Genomic DNA, 21,953 nt, shown 5'->3' with positions numbered 1-21,953 from the left:
CAAACGGAAATGATATTAGAAATGAAAATTCAGTAAGTCAAATAATCATCTCCTCATTGGAAAGCTTCAACAGTAAACCAATCAGAGTGGGTACATCATCAGCGTTTGAGGATAATACAAAACAATTTGATCATTCAGTTCGAGTCAATAACTTTTTTAAAGAAAAATATCAATAGACTCAAAAGATCTGTAGGACAATATGAAAAAATAAAATTTTGAATTATGGACACAAAAAACAAGGAGAATTCTATGGTAGAAGCATAGGCAGTCTTTTTAATCACAGAAGAAAAGGTCCCAATCTCTTAATAAGATGCCCCTCCAGGCATAAGAGGCATGAAGAACATCAAATGGATAAGACTAGAGAGGAAACACCCATGTAATATTATACTCTACAGAATGAGTAAAGGATACTGGAAACTTCAAGAGACAAGGCTTAAATATATAAAGGCAGACCCATCATAGTAATATTTGACTTCTCAATGGAAACACTAAAAACTAAACACCCTTAAAGAAATGGATATGCTTCATGGCCTGAGATCTGCACCCAAGATTTCTACGCCAAGGAAAACTATTTGTGCTAATACTAATAAACAAAAGAGAATGATAAACATTCTGATGCAGAAGCAAGAGGAAGTAGTAAATCTGTGTGTATGTAGATATATGATTATGATACATTTACATATATGCATATAATATATGTGTCTATTTATGTTTGGGTAGGTGACTATTCCAGTGCATGGATAGAAGGTTATGGTAAAACTCTGACCATCAGTCTTGACCTTGAGTGAGGCAGGGCCTCCGTATTGTTCGCTGCTTCATACACAGACTATTTGGCCTGAGGATTTGAGTAATTCTCCTGCCTCTATATACATCTAGCTAGGCAAACACTGGATTGCAGACAGACAGTACTATACCCAACTTCGGGTTCCTCATTTTCACATGAGGAACATGATACATTTGACCCACCCATCAGTTTTATTTTTTTCCTCTTACACCGTCAACACACATTCCTCTATTTCATTTGTCACCACTTTTTGATAGTATCCAGTATGGTGTCCCAGCTTTCTATCAAGTGGATTACAAAATCCTTTTTACTGACTTGTCATGTGCCATGAATGATTCTAATCAATTCAACAAGAATCTTCCACAACTGTTTGCAGCCTCATCCATAAAGTATTTCAGAAACCCATCCATTACAGCTTCCATGAATATTATTTTATCAATAGTAGTCGAGTATTCCCCTGACTGGACAGTATCCAGAGTAATTCAATCAAACACCAGAAAACGTTTACTGCTCATCTGTATTACCAAGAAACTGAAATTTAGAAGTTGTATTAGAAGTAAAAATACAGCTTATACATAATCATTTATATAGAAAATATGAAGGAAACCCAAATGCATCGAGTATTATTAATAGGACTTTAGCTTTTCTTCTTCCAGTTAATTTTTCATTTTGGCCAAAGGCAATAGTAAAATCCATGCTAAGAAAATGCTGCTACCTCGGCTTTCTGATTTTGGTGCCAGAACAGGACATATGATCTCTCTGTACTTTTCAACAACTTGATAGATTGATCACTGTGTGCATGCTATCACCTTATGAAATTTCACTCCTATGATACTGTACAGTACCAGAGTTCAACTGTCCTTCATTTATCCTTTCATAGATCCTTTGCACTTATGAATTTGGGCTTCCTGGATGTGGTCCTATGGGAGAGCTAGGTTTCAATGCAAATTAACAGTGGTTGTAGCACATTTTTTGCTTAATCATTTCTTTTCAACTTTTTTTTTTGAGAAACAGAGCTGAGCCTTTTCTCATCAAGTGTATCCTCTCTGGGACCTGTCTTAGTATAACTATCCCTAAACCTTTATAAGTTCCTATCACTTGCAGCTCATGGGTTGGTGGCACTTATCTTGGTACCCCTTGATGAAGTCATCATACAGGCTCAATGTGTCTCTCATACCAAACACAACAATCTCTTGCCAAATGGGATATATTTTCTGTTCATGTTCCCATCCATAATTGGAAGGCATGGCTTATTTTACTTATCAAACCAAGAAATGTAAAATGGAAACAGGCTGTGGAGATGGTAACTATACAATGTGTGGAAAACACTTAGCTTGGCATATAACACCTGAGAAGGATACAACTAATGACTATTTCCACTGCCACTAACATCATTATGATCACAGGATAGCTACATGCTTAAATAAAATATCAGATTGGGGACAATGAAAAAGCCTGATGTTTAGAATGGTTTGCATCTCTTGTGCAAAGAAAATGTTCATACTGTAATATTTTTAGAATAAAAAAAGTTTCATGCAAAATAATAGGTCAGAGGCATTTGAAAACACTGACGTCTAGAGTGGTCTCTTTCTAGCATGCAAATACAAATGTTTACATTGAAATTATTTCAGAATAAAAATATACTTTCATTTTTATCAATTAAAACTACATCCATTGGTTTTGATTGAAATTAAACTAGCTTCCTTTACAAACCATCCCCATCCAAATAGCCTGGTCTTGCAATGATATACTGGAATTACCCTTAAAAGTGTAAATTATCCATTAATAAACATGAGATGGGTATTATTTGCAAGTCAGATTGCTCCTTGGAGGACGAGAGGGCATGCTATTCTTCTCTGTCACCAGAGGACCATGACCCAGTTCAGCAGCTCAGGAGCATCTGCCATGTCCAAATAATCAGTCAACGGTCAGGGTTTTCTGTTTTCCAATTTTCAAGAAATCCTGTGCCTCAGCTCTTTTGATATTCTTTATCCCTATTCCTTAAAGAAAGCGGCTTTAGCATCAGCAGCTGATACTGGGAGATAATTCAGAAGAAGTAAAACACAACAGCAACTTGGTCTTAGCTGCAGCTAAGTCCTTTGTACACATGGTGTTCTAAGCTCTCAGACATTTCCCTGATAGTAGATTTAACTATTTTTAGTAGGACTGTAAAAGGAATAAGAAAAATAGCACGATATAGCCACTGACAACAGGCCATTGAATTTTATTTTTCCAGGAAAAGTTAAATGTTAAGATCCGTACTACAGACCTGAGGCCATACAGGACAGTACCATCTGGATGCAGTCGAATCATACGGTTTTTGACAGTCACTCCATGTACAAATGACTTCTTATCATTCAGGAAGTAGGTGTCAGGCACCCAGAGCTGGTCTGCCACTCGATTGTCCAAAGTCAAGTTTAAAGGGATTACATTGTAGGACAGTCTCTTATCTCTCCAGGCTTGCTGGAAATACATGGTCAAGGTGTAGTCCTGTGGATATGAGAAGAAACATAGTTATTTTGTATTATCACAGACTCCTGGAATGCATTCATTGATTTAACTCATTCCTTGCTATATGTTGCAGGAAGACAGACATCAAAGAATAATTGGATAACTTATTTTTTCTGTTGTTTTACAAAGTAGAATGCATAGGGTTGTTTTAGCTAAGGTATAAGTACAAATTTAGAAGGATAGGCACTTGTATTCCTCAGTATTGAAATAATTAGCACATCAAATCTAAGATTTCATGCATTGATTCATTCAACAAATGTTTAATTTGTTCCTGGTATGTGGCTGGCAGTGCTGACGAGTAGATCAAAGCCTGCTCTAAGGGAATTTATGAACAAAGCCTAGATAAATGAAAAGAATGTCACATAATGTTGTAGTGCACAAAGAAAATATAGCAAATATAAAAACATTTATATGGGATGATGTAGAGGAAAGCCTCTCTACGGAGGTGAGATGGTACAGAGACCAAAAAGGCCAAACCACTGGCCCTTAAAGGAACATTCCAAACTCAGGAGAGTCTACAACAATCCTAATGTTTGAGTGGAATTGTCATATGTAGTAAACCGATGAAAGACATTCTCATATGACAGCAGGGGCACATAGAAAAATGAGAACAGAACAACCCTATGAGATTTACCAGTCGGAAGAGGATGGGTATTAATGATGCCCCGCTGTCAAATGACAACAAATGTTAGATATGGGGAAAGAGGAATCCTATGTACTTTTGGAAGAAATGTGAACTGTTTCAGCCACTGAAGATTTCAGTATAGAGCTTTTTAAAAAATCTAAAAATATAGTTACTATGTGGCCAGGCTGTCCAATATGCAGTCATACTAGAGAGACTCAAAGTGCTACCACAGAGATACCCCTACATTGCTATCTATTTGGCATTATCGGCAATTGCTACAAAATTGAACTAGACTAGATGACAATAAATGAATGAATGAGAAAATGTTATGCATACAAGTAGTGGGAGTTTATAGGCATGAAGGGAACAAAACACAATACTAGCAGGAAAAATGATAGAACTGTAGACCATTATGTTAACAGAAAGAAGGCACACATTGAGAGACAAATTCTTCATGCTTTTTTTCAGACATGGATCTTACACTCACATACACACACACACACACACACACACGGGTAATGAAACTGGAAATGGAACCAAGGAAAACCGAGTCTTTATAGGGAGGAAGAAGACCACCCCAAAAGTCTGAGAGGATGGGATGGAAGTGAGTGGAGAGAAATGAGCTGGTTATCAGGTGCACACTTACAGCACTCCCTTTTGCCTGAGTTGATTAAGTATAAACAGAGCTCTTAATATATGCCTAATATAATCAGCACTATTATGGAAATTAAATAAATAATGCAAATGCAATTTGTAAACCACATAAAGCAATATATTATGAATAAAGCATTAACATATATATTGTGACATGCTTGATCCATTAAAAGCCTATGGGCACAAAGGAATTGCTCTCTCCCCTTCATTTGAATGACTAACCGGAGGACCAAATACTCATTTGAAAAAAGATAATTACAAATCTATTTTAAAATTAATTCACAATGACCTACTTGAGGGCTTTTAAAAATGAGAGTCATGTCTTAATCATTCCAGCAGCCTGAGAAGCTAGATCAGCACCGGGGCACAAATGGTGAATGAGTGAATGGGCTGTAAATCATGCCTCTGGGATTTATGCCCAGAGCTGGATAATTCTGTATATAAGAAATGCCATTCAATCTTCACAATGCCTGAGGTTTTCCAAACTTGGTTGGTTGTTATGTATCCTAATTTTGTGCTTCACATGGTATATGTGATGATCACTTATAAAAATGTATGTGTGTCACATATACAAAAAGTTTAAATAGGTCTCTGGTTTTGCACATCTGCTCACGTTGGACTAATCAAGAAGTTACTTCATCAAGCAGCATCTAATTTTACCACCAGAATTCTATTTTAATAATGCAGATATACTAAGGTCCTAAAGGCATTTCAGATAGTTGTAGGTGGAAATCAGTTCAGTGGATCACTCTGACCATTACCCTAAACGATTCTGCAAATGTCTAGTTCAGAAAAAGAGTTCATGTGAAGATTATTAGAAGAGTTCACCGGCTTAACAGAAACAACACCAGAGAGTCAAGAACAACATTGAGATGAAATAATACCCTGTATAGTTTTCTCATGTCTGTGTCACAAATAACTTAAAAGCAGGAAATAAAAATAAATAGAAAATTAATATTGAGAATAGGAAGATACTGATCCTATTAGAATATTTGCATGGCCTTGACAATAAGCTTTTTTTCTATTGAACACAATTGGAAACAGTTGAATTTTAACAGTCAGCTGATACATATTTAAGCACAAGTCACATGCTAACTCCAGTTATTTATCTTCAAGCCCTTCCTACTAAGACGTACTCCCAAATAGAACCTGGATATTTTGTAACCTAGCATTTCTGCCTCCATTTCAGCTATTTCAAAACTATACACCATGGCACCATCAGGAAAGAAAGAATTTGTACACATGAAGAAAAGTCTTCCTGCAGTCTCCTCTCCTCTCCCCACCTGTTTACTTCAGATAAATCCTTTCGACTTCAGTATTGATCTTGTGTCCTGTGGAATTTAACCATGGGGAGCTGTTCCAACTTTGCTGTGTTTGAACAGGAAATTCTCAACTTAACCACAATCCAGACCATCTCCATAAAAGATGGATTTAGAATGTCAAAGCTAAAACCAATTCTTTTTCCATCCTGTGCAAACTGATGTTTGTACTGCAGGTTATTTGTCCCTCTAGCTGCAAGTAAAATAACAAAATTCTAGAGATAATAAGAAAGCAGCTATCTCTCATGATCATGTAAAGTTAATAATAGAAGATAGACAGAAGAAGAAAAAGAAATTGAGGTAAAATTGTTACAACGAGGAGATTGTTATTGTATTATTGTAATTTGTGTCTTCCTTTTCATTTTACTGCAGTAACATACATGAAGGTGGGCATGTGTCTACATGCAGAGCTAGAAGGATACATCCCTAAAGAAGGGAGATATATGCTGTATCCATGACTGCAAGGGTGAATATTATTAAGCTGCCATCTCCATGGAAATGCGAACGTTAATTTTTGCCTTCACATGCGAGGGTCTTTTTTAAAATGTGAGTAAGGTGTTAAAATTCATATGCAAAATGCAGGAATAGGAATAGTAAAAATAATTTGGAAAAAAATAAAACTATCGAAAGCCACAGAATGAGTTTTAAGACATAGTATGAAAATGCACTCAGCTACGTGGGGATGGGTTACAAAAACATAGATCAGTAAAATATACAGGTCTAAAAATATCCACATGTACCTGTAAGTTCACTTGATTTTCAACAAAGAAACCAAGGGAAATAATGGAAAATGCCTGATATTACGGCAACCATCCAATTCAACTGGAATATCTATGTAAGTACAAATAGACGAATCCTTCTGGAAACATAAACCCCAATAAACAAATTCTTCTGTGAGTTGCCTTGGTCCTGGTATTTTGTCAAAACAAAAACTAATACACAAAGTATGACATACATCCATATATATGTATATATATATAAATTAATTTTATGTTGTCAATTTCATATATATGTACATGTATATTTATTCAATATATACTGTTTGGATATATACACTATATACACTATATAATGTATAAATACACACACACACATATATATATATATATATATGTTAAATTAGCAAAAGAAAATTAATTCATTTGAATGCTATCAATCAGTTCACCATTCACCCAAGATACCACCTTTACTTTCTAGACTTCTTTAATCTCGGTAGCTCCCTAATCATTATTTTTGTGATGATGTTTTTGAGGGCTTCTGGTCAGTTGTTTTGTTGAAGGTCATTCTGTCTGGATTTTCTAGTATGTTTGCCTAGTGAATTGGGTTTACAGCATGTCTAGAACTAGGAAACAGAAGCCTGATCATTACACAAGATGCTTCTCCATAAGGCTCATTTCCCCTCTACAGACGGACTGTGCCACTGCTCTGGCCACTTCTAGCCAGAGGTCTTCATTCTGGTGTCTGCTGAAGTTTTTTTCCTGGCCAAGCCTATGGTTTTTGTGCCTGTGTCTGCAGTCACGAAGCTTCTGTCTTCCACCTTACTGCCTTTTTGTCTGTGGCTCTCTAATTCTTCATTTCTTTCTTCTCAGGGGAAGCTGGAATTGCTATTCTATGCATCTTTTCCTTTGTTTTGCATTTAAACCACAGTCACTCACTTGGGGAAAAATAACTAATATATTTTCATTTTCCCATTTAATTTTTCTGAATCTAGGGAGAAGCCAACAGGGAATGAGTGTGTTTAATTTGTGTCTGGTCTGTCCTTTGAGTATGCCAAAACATCTGTTAGCTTTCTAAATGGGAAGACGTTAAAATATACTTTCACCGATGATAAAATAAGGGATTAATCTGCTTTATCTACTGTAGCGATGTTTTGTAAGCTTTAAAAATTGCTGTTACTACACTAGAACCTTGAATTTCAGTGACTAATCTTGTGTGTACATTCTTCTAGACAATAGCTTTGTCTTCAAAATTATGTATTTTTGCAAATATCGCAATTTCTTCTCTAAAGCTTTTGATTTCTGAAAAAGCAACCCAACCTCTTTTAATTACCACTGGCAGAAACAAGTATATCTAATAATCTTTCTTTATTACTTTCCTCTAGAGGATGGTACTCCAAGACTGAGGTTCTGAATGGAGAGTCTGAACTTCTGCCTGCTTTTAGATGGCTCTAATACTGGAAAGGCAGTGTAAGCTCATTATTAATAAAGTACATGATTAATTTAAGTTTAACACACGTTTCTGGAGTATAATATGCCATACATATCCAACATTCACCCTTGTAGATTTTCCTCTCATTTGGGAAATAGTTTATTAATTTGAGGGCAAATTTAGAAGACACTTTCATGTTTCCTTCTTGTATTTCCAGTGAATTCCAAAATTTGAAATGCAAAATAATTTTCACAATTAAAACTCAAAGTTTTGTTAAAGATATCACATGCAATATGTAAATTATCCTAAACATGACAACTATAAAACTTAGTGATATACAGGATGCATGTTTTTAACATCAAAGGTTGTCATCTCCATGAGAGAACTTGTATCTTATTCATGTAGACAAAAACAATATTTAGTACACATTCAAGTAAATAAGAGTACAATGTGGATTTCTTGTGAACTCTTAGGAAAATGCACAGAATGCTCTAAATATGATTCCTGTTTCTCGGTATTACATTCTTAGTGATATATTTTAATACTTTTTGTTTGTTTTTAATTATGTATGTGCATGTTTTGGTGTGTGGGTGTGTATACATGAATGCAGACCGCAAAGCAAGTCAGAAACATCGGATCCATCTTGGGGATGGAGTGACAGGTAATTGTGAGCTGCTGGAAGAGGGTGTTGCTGTGAAAACTCAACTCCAGGCCACTGAAAGAGCAGTGTGTGTTCCTAACCACTGAACAATCTATCCAACTCTAGAAATATTTGTAGAAAAAAGCCAAATACTAAGTTCTAATTCCAAATATTATAGAAAATCTGGTATGTCTCTAGTCTTAAGAGTTGGTGGCAAATTACTATTACAAAGAAGTTATTACAATGACATTGCCACTGTTTATATTTTTATCCTTTCCCTCAATGGGATATTAGGAACCTACACAGAGACGTGTCTTCCTGAACTAATACAGTTTGAAAGCTTTTTATATGCATAGAATGAAACATTAACCTACTTCCACAGCCTTGTACAAACTTGGACATACTCTGTTTCTTTGGCCTCACCTCTGTCACTTTTCTGTCCCAAATTACTAAACATTTATTCATATTGCCTTTTCCTGATTTGCAAACACTTTAAACTCTTTTAGATTTTGAATACTGTCTTAATAGATAATGAACAAGCTACATTTCTATGTCTGGCTAGAACTCAAATCCAAGTTCGAAACTGCTCAGCAACCTCTTGACCCCAGTAGACCCCAGTAGACCATACACCAGCTTTCATTTACTGTATAGTCTGAGCACTTGACACTTTACAAAATCATATTCATTTATTAGGGTAATTCTGTAATTTTCGCCTTCAGAATTGGAAGATATGTTCCATAAAAATGAGCTTCTCGGGTTTTGAACCATTGTATCTTTTGATATTTAACTACTCCACCCATCTAAAATATCCATGGCACTGTCAATTTTTACTTCAATCAATTTGCTTTCATTATTCCTTATCACTGTCAAAAATGCAAACATCAAAACAATGTTCATATACACAGTTAGATGCAGCAATTACAAACTAAAAAATTAAGCATACATAAAATAAGTTATATCTATTTTATTACCATCACCAAAGTCACACAATTTAATGAACTTAGAGTTGGCACAATTGAAGCTCTGAACCTTCACATTTAATATCTTATTATCATAGGTGATATTAATGAGGACAAAGGAGACCTGTTAGTTTCTGAACATACTCTATGCAATTGTGCATATATTACAGAGTGTCAGAAAACACACATAGACCAAGTTTAAACAAAAAAGGTGACTCCTTCAATTCAATTAGTTTGTGCAGCAACTGCGGCAAGGTAGAGCTCTTGCTTTAGTGATTAGCTTTCTGAGTATCAATTCAATTAGAAAACGCTTCTTACAAATTAATGCATGCTAAACTTAAATTAATATCTCTCTTGAAGGAGCCTGGGTCTTTTAGAATAAAATATTTAAATTTGATGATTTTTAAAGGGACAATGTATACATGATTGCTTAAAGTAATTAAGTTTATTTAACCAAAATGAGTAATTTCAGTGAGTTATAATTAACTCGCATAGCATAACTTTTAAAATAAAGTCATTTTATAAATGAGTTTTTCATGGCTCTGTAACTTGTGTCAGAATTAAAACAAAGGTCACATTATGTCCTAACACTTAAGGAAATGTCCAAACTCAAAACCTGTATAGCTGTGCCAGTACAACATTTTCAAAGTTGTCTAGCTATTTACCTTTGAATACAACTATTGTAATGAGTAATTATGCAGATTACACAGAAACTCATTCGCCTGTCTATTGTGTAGCTATTTCTTTAAACTGAAACATTCTCTCCTCATCATTCCCAATAAGTCTCAGGAACCCACGAACATTTAAAAGGCTAGAAAAGGGCCCTCTCTAAGCTTTTGTTAAGCAACAAACATATACAAGGGAAGAGGTTTTTGTTTACTGACTGGACAGGGTTCCCTAAGAATTCTCCTCTCCTGAGTTTTCACCCATGCATTGTCTTTTTGATAGCACAGCTACTTTTCAGTTAGTCTGGGTGGAATGGACTCTGTCTGCTGTTACCATATTCATAATAAGCAGTAGCCCATTCATGTCTCTCCGTGAGAAGGTACACAAGGCTCTCTTAGTTTATGTAAGTATATTCTGTGATACTCATGCAACTGAAGCCAAAACTGCTTCTTTAAACCTTCCCTAAGATAGGTTATCATCATTAAAGAATGGGTGAACATGAATTCAATATTAACACAGGGATAGCCCTTTGTAGCCAATTTATAAAATATCAGAAACTAAGACATTACGTGATAATTCAAGAAAGAAGAAAAGGGGAATGAATTTTACAAAGATAAAACAAATTTAACTTCATGTTTTAAGACCTCAGGAACAATAGCTAAAAATTTTGCCTGTTTTTGATGAATAAGATTCCAGGTTAGAAGTGAGTATTTTATTAAAGGAAGAAACACATTTGCAAGAGCCTAATCCTAACTAACATTTAACTTTAGCTGCATAACTGGGCGGGGTCCTGGGAATGAAGTACTGCTATCCATGTCTCCTTTGTTTCACTTCTCATGTTCTGTTAAAATGTCCACAATAAGATAGAATGGAATGTCCCCAACCATAAGACTGCAGGAAAACCGTGAGAGACTTGAGACATGAACTTGTCAAGTGACATCTTAACGTTTGTTGACACTTTAATATGTGAAAGCAAGTACAATTTACTATGTATCCATTACATTTGGAATTATGTCAAAGGCTGCATAGAACTTTATGTGAATCAGAGTTGTTTTCATTTTCATAATAATTCAGTATAAGTTGAGATACAGACTATGATTAAATCAAAATATGAATTTTGAGATATGCAAACACATGTAAAAAAGATCAAAGCAAGGAAGAAGGAGTGATGTCAGAGAAAGTAGAAGAAGAATTCGGTCTGATGGCACAGGCTCAGTGTCCCAGTGCTTAAGAGACCAAAGGATGAAAATTACCAGGAGCTTAAGGCCAGCTTTGAATACAAATGAGTTTCAAGACAGCAGTGGTTCTTTAAAGACATAGTGGAACCCTAGCCAAACCAAAAAAAAAGAAAAGAAAAGAAAAAAATGACCTAACAAAACATGAGAAAATAGAGCAGAAAGAGTATTTGAAAAAGCCATAGAGAAACATAGTTTAAAAATTTATTTAAAATGACACATATATATAAACATATATGATAGATAGATAGATAGATAGATAGATAGATAGATAGATAGATAGATAGATAGATAGATAGATAGAATATAAAGAGTTTAAATGGTAAATGGTGTTGGTCACAGACTATTTCACAAAATCCCTAATGGTGGTCAAAGAAAACCTCTCTTCCAGTAGAGGTTCTTGCCACTGTAGTCTGTTACATACCAGAACTTGAAGGCAGGACAGTATTTCAGAGACACTGCAGACTTCAGACATAGAACTTTGTTGAATCAAACTCGTAATGATCTGGTAACATCCTCTTTGAAGACTAGTTCTGAATATACTAGAAGTTTCTATGCAAGCTGTGAATGGAGAGAAGCAATTGCTAGATCTACCCAGCTGTAAGTCTTTCAAAGCACAATAAGGATCATCCTGGCTGGATATTTTGATGGTACAATTGAGCCACTTGTGTCTTAGACAGTAAGCAACAGCTGTCTCATTGGACCGAAGGACCACTCCATAGGATGGCCTACTTGTCTGTAACTGTAAGTTAAGTGACTTTGCATGGCTGGAGAGGCCATATAACTTGCAACAGTCATGTCACTAAATCAAAATTATTCCTAATTATAGGGTAACACTGATAAGTACAGCTTTCCCCCTTTATCATAGAAATTTCTTTTTGCAGCAGTTAGGATTTACTACAGAGATGCACACAGGACAACTAGAAAAACAAATTAACCATGGTATGTCCATTTCAAGTTGGTACATCTACAACCCAGACCCTACATCTAAGGCTCAGGAAAGATCATGAAGGTAGGGCAGAATGATTGTAAGATCCAGAGGAGCAATGCCCCTCTTGCTCCATAGTATTTTCTAAACATGAAAGAGATGTCTTCATGAAATCTCAACACTATGATTATGTAAACAAGACCTGAATAATAACCACACCAGTCAACGTGCCAAAATGGATGGAGGACATGTCATAAGACCCCATTCAATATTAAAACCTATAGGCAATTAATACCTATTATGGGAGGGCATATTAGTTTGCTCTATTTAGGAATGAGCTCAGAGAAAGGGATTCCAATTCCAAGTGGTCATCCCTAAACACATGTACATAGGAAAAATACCACGTGGATTCAGTAGATGTGTGTGTGTGTGAGAGAGGGAGAGAGAGGGGGGGAGGGACAGAGGGAGGGAGGAAGGGAGGGAGGGAGAGAGAGAGAGAGAGAGAGAGAGAGAGAGAGAGAGAGAGACTATAGAAGAGGTTATAAATTGACAGACAGTGGGAAGGTGGGTAAAAGGAAGAAGAGCAAAAGAAGGTTGCAAATAATATAAATTTAGCAAGTTTAGGTATGAAATTCTCAAAAAAGCAAAAGAAAGAGAAAACCAAAGAACACAAATAGGGAAAATAAAAATAAGAATCTAAGCATATTTATTCTGAGTCAAAATTTCAGAGTAGTTTCTAAGTTTCCTTACCTGGAAACTATTGCAGATTTCCCTAGATCTCAATAAAAGACAATGTCATTATCTGTAATTCAAGCAGCAATAAGAATGTTTGTTTCAAAAGAATGTTGAATACTGAACGATATAACTCCTATGTAGAGGCAAGTAAGTGTCTTATTGTAAACCCTAAAGTGAAATTAAAAAGAAAAAACTGAAAGATTCCGCACTCCAATTGAACCGTGATGTCACCTGGACATCCTAACCTGAGCAATTACATAAGGTAAGACTAAAATGACACTCATTTTCCAAAAGACAAAGAATACCATCAATGATGTTCTCTCTCTATATAAATGGCTATTTGATACTGTGAGAACTATTAATTTAGAAAAGTTGTAAAATACAAAATGAACATCTACTTGGTTATATTTCTATAAATTAGAAATGGAAACTATGGATTGAAAATGTTTGTCAATCATGTACCTGATAAGATGTTAACAGTGAAACCCTAGTAATGAACTCAACAATGAAATGGCAACAATATGGTATAAGAGAAAGACAAAGTTCTTTATCAAAATAATATAGAAAATTACAAAGGTATGCTGAAATTTTTCAAACTATAAATTGACATCTCACCAAGGTGTCACTTCACACCTATGGTAGCTGCAATAAACAATCTACCAGATACAAAATCAAAATTTAAAATGTAAAAAAATTAAGAACGATAGGAAAAAGTATAAGTTATTGAAGATGTGTTGATTTTGGAACTCTTATATGATACTGTGAAATTGCATAGATGTCATAAAGTATAACTGTTCCAATGAATGAATGTATGGATGAATATATCATCATGTAACATCAACTGACTGACCCGAGAGCCAGTTTAAAATCATATAAGGTACATTATCATATATGGTGCAGTTTTTCCAAAGCAGAATTGCATCACAAGCCAACCATTCCTTACTTAATAAGTTCAGTTTTGTATATTTTATGGAAAATGCCCTTTCTATGTAGGGAAAGCTGGCCCTAAATTTTTCTTAGCTTTCTGATTACTTGGACTGCAGATGAGAATAACCATGCCAGGCATCTTGTAGTTTTCAATGGGGTGTATTGTAATGTAACTATAGGAGAACCCAAGGTCAAGTTCTCCTTGCCATTTCCAAAATGGGTTGTGTTAGACAAGCATGCAAAACCACCCTGGGTACTCATATCATCACTTATCTTCCCACAGGTCCACAGCAAGAAGTTTGATCATGGCAACTCATTAAACATTAAATTGATATGGTCTCCAGAAATGGGAGAAATGCAAAGAAATGACTTTTGTACTTTTGTCGTATGTCATGCTTAAAATAATTTTGAGAAGTTTCTTTAAACCAGTTTGCACACATCAAACCATTTCATTTTTTAAATAAAGGAAACTCGGTATCCAATGACGCACATTGCCACTTTGACCAGCCGTGACACATGTGGTGCTGGCCTCAAAAGAAACCTTTTAAATCTAAACCATCAACACTTATGAATCTATTTTTATGCTCACCACACACTGGCCAGAAGTATGTATTTTTATTAAGCATATCAAACTAAATGACTTATGATATGCTTCTTGTGGTGTTTTCTAATGGTTCACTAATCTGATGGTTGCAAAATAAGTCCACGGAAGACATTACAGAGATAAGTGGATTTCCCACATCGGTTTTTACAGACATTTGCTATGGCTGGTAGTACTACATTCATATGTTTTATATTTTTAATAAAGGTCTCACCTGATCTACAATTATAGTGCTTAGCAGAGCCCATCTAATCCTAAGCACCTAGTTGGTCTTTCTCTTTGATTCTCAAAGTGATTTTTATATGAAAAGTAGAACGAGGTAAGGAATCTGAGAGACAAGAGGTGCCATGGAGTCCCTTTTCAATATTTCAGATGCTTATTTTTGTTCAGCTCAGCATGAGCCAGGCTCGTTCACTCTGAAGCGGCAGCTTCTGAGGAAATCTGACAGTTCTAAAGGGAAAGGACGTTTTCAAATAAGGATGTAGTCTGTTTTCATACTTTTGACAAGGTGGCGGAACCTAAGAACTTGGCCAGTTTGCAGACTGAGGATGGAGCAAAGAGAATGTGCTTAGTCAGCGCTTCCAGGAGAATGGCTGATGGGCCAAGAGAAAAGACAAATGCATATGATCACGTTTTGCAGGAAAGGTGATATATATATAATATATATATATATATATATATATATATATATACACACATTATTAAGACATAAGTGACATTGAGCTACAGGTCAATATTTTTTAAATCACTGGTGTACAAATGGGCCAATATTTTTGTGGATGCTAGTAGCATCCTGTCCATCACGTGTCTGAGGACCCTCATTGTTATCCTTAGTTCAAGCTCTGCACCTGCGTATTTCTTAGATCTCTTGCCCTGGTAACTTGACCATAGCCCTTCACCATTTACTAACATGGATGTCATCAATGTTCTAAGTTTTGTCATCACGAAATCTTTAGAGAAAGTAGTCCAATAAAAGAATGTGAAAAAGAAGTTTCAATGGTTCAAACTACCCACTCATCTTGAAAACAGGACTGTTCTTTTAGGAAACCATTCAAAGTGTAATGACAACGCTCGCAAATGAAGGAAATGGGGCTTCTCTTAGTCTCAAAGAGAGAATAATTATTGCTAAGAAAATAAAAATAAATTAATGGATGTACTCGACAGTGACAGAAATTCGTGGTGACCAGTCACTAAAAATTGAGGAGTTGTTTTCAGAGGTTTGGCTATCCTAAGACAGCCAAAACTTAAGAAGTTGTTATTTATTGATTACATTCATAGGTCAGGATAGGACTACTTTTTTATTAAGTTGGTTTCTAAAACTTTCCCCTGAAAAGGTTTAAGCTTCCTGCTTGTAGGGTGTGATTATCCTCAGAAAAGCAGAGCACATGCTTCTGGAACAAAGCAAGTGCTCTGTGTCAGTGGACAGGAGAATAAAGCAAGCAAATGTCCTTACAAAGAAAATGGTTTCCTCATTCTAGACCATAATCAAAGACATCAATGACTATGTCTTTACTAATGTTTATTTCTTAGCTCTTACTTCCTCTAAAGATCTGAGGCAGTTCGTTATTGGTTTCCCGGCGGAGGCATTTTGTCAAATATCACAGAAAGGACAAATAAGATCATGTCAGGGACATTAGTGTCCTTCCTAAGGTAAATTACTTTCAATCACTAAGATACACATATATAAGTCTGATCTTATATATGATGACTTCCTATTTTAGCACATTTAAAAGGAATTTTTTTGGAGTCAAATTTTATTTAATTGTTGCTTGAAGAAGAATTGCATACATAGGTAGTTTTATATACATAGAATAATAGGAGGTGCCTTTTCCTACTGATTGTTTTGGAAGAAGAGCAGTACATTTAAAAGGATAATTTTTTAAAGAAAGAAAAAAGTTAGTAATCTACAGGGTCCTTTATTTGTTTTTTTTAAACAACAGTATACATTTAAAATTTCTCCATTCCTAATAGAAAGTTAAGACATGAAAAAAAATCACGTAAACATTCAGTAACATAAGCGTGTACCTACTTTAAAAAGCTTCATTAAACAAAATAATGGTTACATATCATCAAATCTTGTGTCAAGGGTATTTTAAGGCTACTCTTTAACTGCAACAATTTGTATACCAAAAGGTTCATGAAAACACTGGTTAAAGGTAAGTGGGAAGATTGAATTATTCATTAAGTATGGTCATGCAAGGGAAGTAATTTACCAACAAAGAATGCAGCGGCTGGACCCTGTTAACACAGTCTTGTAATCTCATCTATTCCAGAGGCAAAGGCAGAAAGAACACAAGTTCAAGGCATGACTGTGCAGTATCCCAAGATCTTGTCTCAAATTTTTATAAAGAGAAGAAGAAAACGAGGAGGAGATGTAGGATGTATTTCTTACTCTGTGCCAGGGCACAAACTGATTGCTGGATCGGAGAGCAGTTACACACAGGCCTGGCTTCTATTCCCAAGGTACCATTCAGTCAGTGCCACCGCATGTCATCAGAACTTAGTGTATGCCTTTATCATTGTATTCTCTTCAATGATTTTTCTTTAATAGGTATATTATTTCTGAAACGTTATCAGTATGAATTTACTAGGATCACATGATAAATCAACTTGTCACTTAGACAACAATAAATTTCTAACGCCCCCCCCCAAGCAAAATTACAAATGATGGTTTGAAAATATATATCACCCACTTCTATTCATGACAACTTTCTCTTAGAGAAGCAGTGTTGTGCTTTATATTTTCTGCCAAGTAGAACAATATTTACCTACAGACAAAACAGACAAGCTAATAAAATAGTTATTACATCTAAAGCTGGTATTATCCATGATTATCTTTAATCCATTCAAGAAAAATTAATAAAAATCATGGTTTAAAGTCTTATCTGAAGTTTAGGCATCAACCTGATCTGATGGATTCTGAGGATAGAACTATCCATGAGTGCCCTATCCTTAGTAAGCCCCTGAAATTCACAATGGTTACAGTACTGAGCCAAAGTAAATATCTTCCCTGTCTCCAGAGCAAATGCTATTAGGCAGTGGTCCTAAATCCTTGAATCTTCATAGGAAAGCCAATTATTACAACAGGGAGATCTCTGATCCAATCTTTCAAATTTACAGTTTGTAGCCTGTAATTCTGCCCCAAACTCAGCGCACTCGAAGATCTGGTGAACCCTGACAGAGTGTTACATTTTCAGATCCCAGACTCCTTCATTGTCAAGTTCTTTATGAGCAGTAACCCTGTCAACAGGAGAACATAGGCTTATATATGTTTGAACACTTGGTCTCCTCTTGATGGAACTGTTGGTCCTGTTAGAGGAGTGTCACTGTGTGTGAGAGTTGAGGTTTCAAAAGACTAGCGCCATCCCAAATAGTCTGTCTCTTGCTTGTAGGCTAAGATGTGAGCATTTAAATGTTCTTTCCACCGTGGTTTTGTTATGCTTTCATGGCCTCTAAGCCTCTAAAATCATAAGCTCAATAAAATCCTTTAATTTATAAGTTGCCTTCGTCATGGTGTTTTGTCATAGCAATTAAAGAGTAACTAAGAGAGGAGGAACAGGTTCATTTCAACTTATGGCCTACAGTCCAGCATCAAAGAAAGCCATGTAAGAATTCAAGGCAGGACCTGGAGATGAATAAAAACCTGGAGCAGAAGCCATGGAGGGATGCTGCTTGCTTGCTTGCTCCCTGGCTTATGTTTAACTAATTTTTAGTGTAGCCAAGTCCCACCCGCGTAGGGATGGCATCACCTATAGTCACTGGGCCCTCCCAAATTAATTTCAATAAAAACAATGCCCCATCTACATAGTCTCAGGGCAATCTGATGGAGGTAACTCTTCAGTAGATAATCTATCTTCCCAGGTAGTCTGATGGAGGTAACTCTTCAGTAGATAATCTATCTTCCCAGGTAGTCTGATGGAGGTAACTCTTCAGTAGATAATCTGTCTTCCCAGGTAGTCTGATGGAGGTAACTCTTCAGTAGATAATCTATCTTCCCAGGTAGTCTGATGGAGGTAACTCTTCAGTAGATAATCTATCTTCCCAGGTAGTCTGATGGAGGTAACTCTTCAGTAGATAATCTGTCTTCTCAGGTAGTCTGATGGAGGTAACTCTTCAGTAGATAATCTACCTTCCCAGGTAGTCTGATGGAGGTAACTCTTCAGTAGATAATCTGTCTTCCCAGGTAGTCTGATGAAGGTAACTCTTCAGTAGATAATCTATCTTCCCAGGTAGTCTGATGGAGGTAACTCTTCAGTAGATAATCTATCTTCCCAGGTAGTCTGATGGAGGTAACTCTTCAGTAGATAATCTATCTTCCCAGGTAGTCTGATGGAGGTAACTCTTCAGTAGATAATCTGTCTTCCCAGGTAGTCTGATGGAGGTAACTCTTCAGTAGATAATCTATCTTCCCAGGTAGTCTGATGGAGGTAACTCTTCAGTAGATAATCTGTCTTCCCAGGTAGTCTGATGGAGGTAACTCTTCAGTAGATAATCTGTCTTCCCAGGTAGTCTGATGGAAGTAACTCTTCAGTAGATAATCTGTCTTCCCAGGTAGTCTGATGGAGGTAACTCTTCAGTAGATAATCTATCTTCCCAGGTAGTCTGATGGAGGTAACTCTTCAGTAGATAATCTATCTTCCCAGGTAGTCTGATGGAGGTAACTCTTCAGTAGATAATCTGTCTTCTCAGGTAGTCTGATGGAGGTAACTCTTCAGTAGATAATCTACCTTCCCAGGTAGTCTGATGGAGGTAACTCTTCAGTAGATAATCTGTCTTCCCAGGTAGTCTGATGGAGGTAACTCTTCAGTAGATAATCTATCTTCCCAGGTAGTCTGATGGAGGTAACTCTTCAGTAGATAATCTATCTTCCCAGGTAGTCTGATGGAGGTAACTCTTCAGTAGATAATCTATCTTCCCAGGTAGTCTGATGGAGGTAACTCTTCAGTAGATAATCTGTCTTCCCAGGTAGTCTGATGGAGGTAACTCTTCAGTAGATAATCTATCTTCCCAGGTAGTCTGATGGAGGTAACTCTTCAGTAGATAATCTGTCTTCCCAGGTAGTCTGATGGAGGTAACTCTTCAGTAGATAATCTGTCTTCCCAGGTAACTATTGGTTAGTATCAAGGTGATGGTTGAAGTTAATACTGGTAATGTTCAAAGAAAAAATCCAGAAGACTTTTACTTTGATTTTAGTATATTTTTCCATATTTAATCTCTGTTTATCATGGATTTTGAGCAGGCAGCAGGTGGCAGTCCCTGGTAGGACTGAGTTTTATAGAGCTTCCACTTGTATTACTCATCTGGACATCATGTGTTCCAAACAACAGTTCTATTAACATGTTTCTCCATAAAATTATATCATGTGCAAAGTGTGCGATTGAAATACTACATTTGTCTATGTTTCCTTAGAGGTGCACAATGGTTTATTATAGGGTCAAACCAAACAAGTTAAATGGTTTCTATACTGGGGGAATTAAAATTTTCAAAGACTATTTTAGGAGCAAGTGTGACCATTCCCATTTTGTCATTTCACAGCAATGCCTCTGAGGGGAGTAGCAAAATTCTACTCATTCTTACTAGTCTTTGCCTGTGAACTTTACCAATAAAAGGTTCATCCATTTTTTTATTCTTATGTTTTATATATGTATTTATCTTGTGGTGACAAGGCTGAGTACAGGATCTAGTATCAGATCACCCCTCAAACAAGAATCCTGAATGTGTATCAGAAAAGATTCAATTTCTTTTAAAAAAAATTAAAATACTAAGTAGGCAAAATCAGAGCTAAACAATTAACAAAGCATTCCATAAGGCTTTTAGGTGTGGTCATGCTTGATCCACATTTGGAAGATTAAAAATTAAAGTAAACAAAAATGCCATTGCAATGAATAAACCTTAAATGACTGCTGTAATTCAGGACCCCAAATTCAGGACTCTGGCTAAGAAAAATCCCAGACTCAAGAAAAATTTTGGGAAATTTTAGTGTGGCTTAACAATAAATGTGCTTTAATAGAAAGACAGACATCATTGCTACTGTAGCACGCAGGATAAAAAGAACCCAGAGATATATACTTTACAGGTTTTCCTATGAGAAAATACAGTTAAATGTTAAAGTGATGGAATTGTTATGGAAGTATTTTTCTCTCAACCTGACTCTTTAACGGAAGAATTCTTTCTCCCAAATCCGTGACAGATGGTAACCCAATTCTGCTTGGATACTTCCAGTAATGAAATCTCTACCTGGCAAAGCCGACATTGCCCTGTTGGGTGGATGGAACTGGAAGAAAGATGTTTGCTTGTGATTTTCACCCTCTGGTGTACACAACATCGAGTCTCCCTTTGAAAGGTAGCTGATGTGTAATTTGAGACACTTTGCATAAATTAAGGCGCAGAGATAAAAGGAATGAACACAGTAGCATACTGAGACTTTACGTCCTGTGGGTCTTTCTGCATACAGATGTAAGGGACCACTCCTCCACTGAGAAAGGATCGTTATTTGAAGGACAAATGTTGGAGTCCTAGATGAGATCAGCTTGGAAAAGATTCATGCAAGAATCAATGTTGGTCACCAACTTCCTTCCTTCCTACTCTATTGTCTTAAAGGCAACAAAAAATCCTTTTTTTTCTAACTAGTTTTGTGGATATATTGTACAGCACATAAAACCAAAATGACTTTAAATCCTTCAAAACTCACAATAAGTTCATGCAATTCAGCATCTATTATAAACGGAGGTGTCTTCATCCCAACTCTATTGACATCCATTCTCTTACCTGAGCTAGAACTCACCACATCTTTTCTTGTTTCTGACAAATATTTGCCACACATTTACCAAAGTACTTCCTCAAAATACATTTTTGCATGTCATTTTCTTTCCTAAACTTATATCAGTATTGGTTTAGAGTATTCACAAGATTTTCAATTCCTTAATGAGGTTTCTGTGATTGCTTTCCTCTCAACTTGACAGAACCTGGAATTACCTGGAAAGATGCTCTCCATGAGAAAGTTTCCATATTGACCTGTGGGCCTTATTGCACAGGGTTGCCTTAGTTAACTGATTGATTGATTAATTAATTGGTAAAAGAATAGCCATCCCAATGCATTTGGAAAAATTCCCTAGATAGGGTGTCCTAGACAAAGTAAGAACAAAGAAAACATAAACAAGCAAATAAGTGCATATCCATTCATGCTGTCCCTGCCTTGAATGTGGCGGTGATGTGACTCAC

At 36.1% G+C, this 21,953-nt stretch overlaps 1 protein-coding gene across 3 annotated transcripts in view; it reads right to left on the bottom strand.

The window, feature by feature from the left end:
• Positions 1-21,953, bottom strand: part of Gabrb2 (gamma-aminobutyric acid type A receptor subunit beta 2) — a 236,651-nt gene that overhangs the window by 154,514 nt on the left and 60,184 nt on the right. For all 3 annotated transcript variants that reach the window (XM_087569943.1, NM_012957.3, NM_001430104.1), the window contains 1 exon segment: positions 3,054-3,274. In XM_087569943.1, coding sequence (XP_087426069.1) covers positions 3,054-3,274 — 221 coding nt within the window.

The sequence above is a fragment of the Rattus norvegicus genome, chromosome 10 (genome assembly GCF_021556685.1).
Source record: "Rattus norvegicus strain SHRSP/BbbUtx chromosome 10, alternate assembly SHRSP_T2T, whole genome shotgun sequence".
Classification (NCBI taxonomy): Eukaryota; Metazoa; Chordata; class Mammalia; order Rodentia; family Muridae; genus Rattus; species Rattus norvegicus.
The sequence above is the reverse complement of the archived record's forward strand: the minus strand, read 5'-3'. Positions and strand labels throughout refer to the sequence as shown.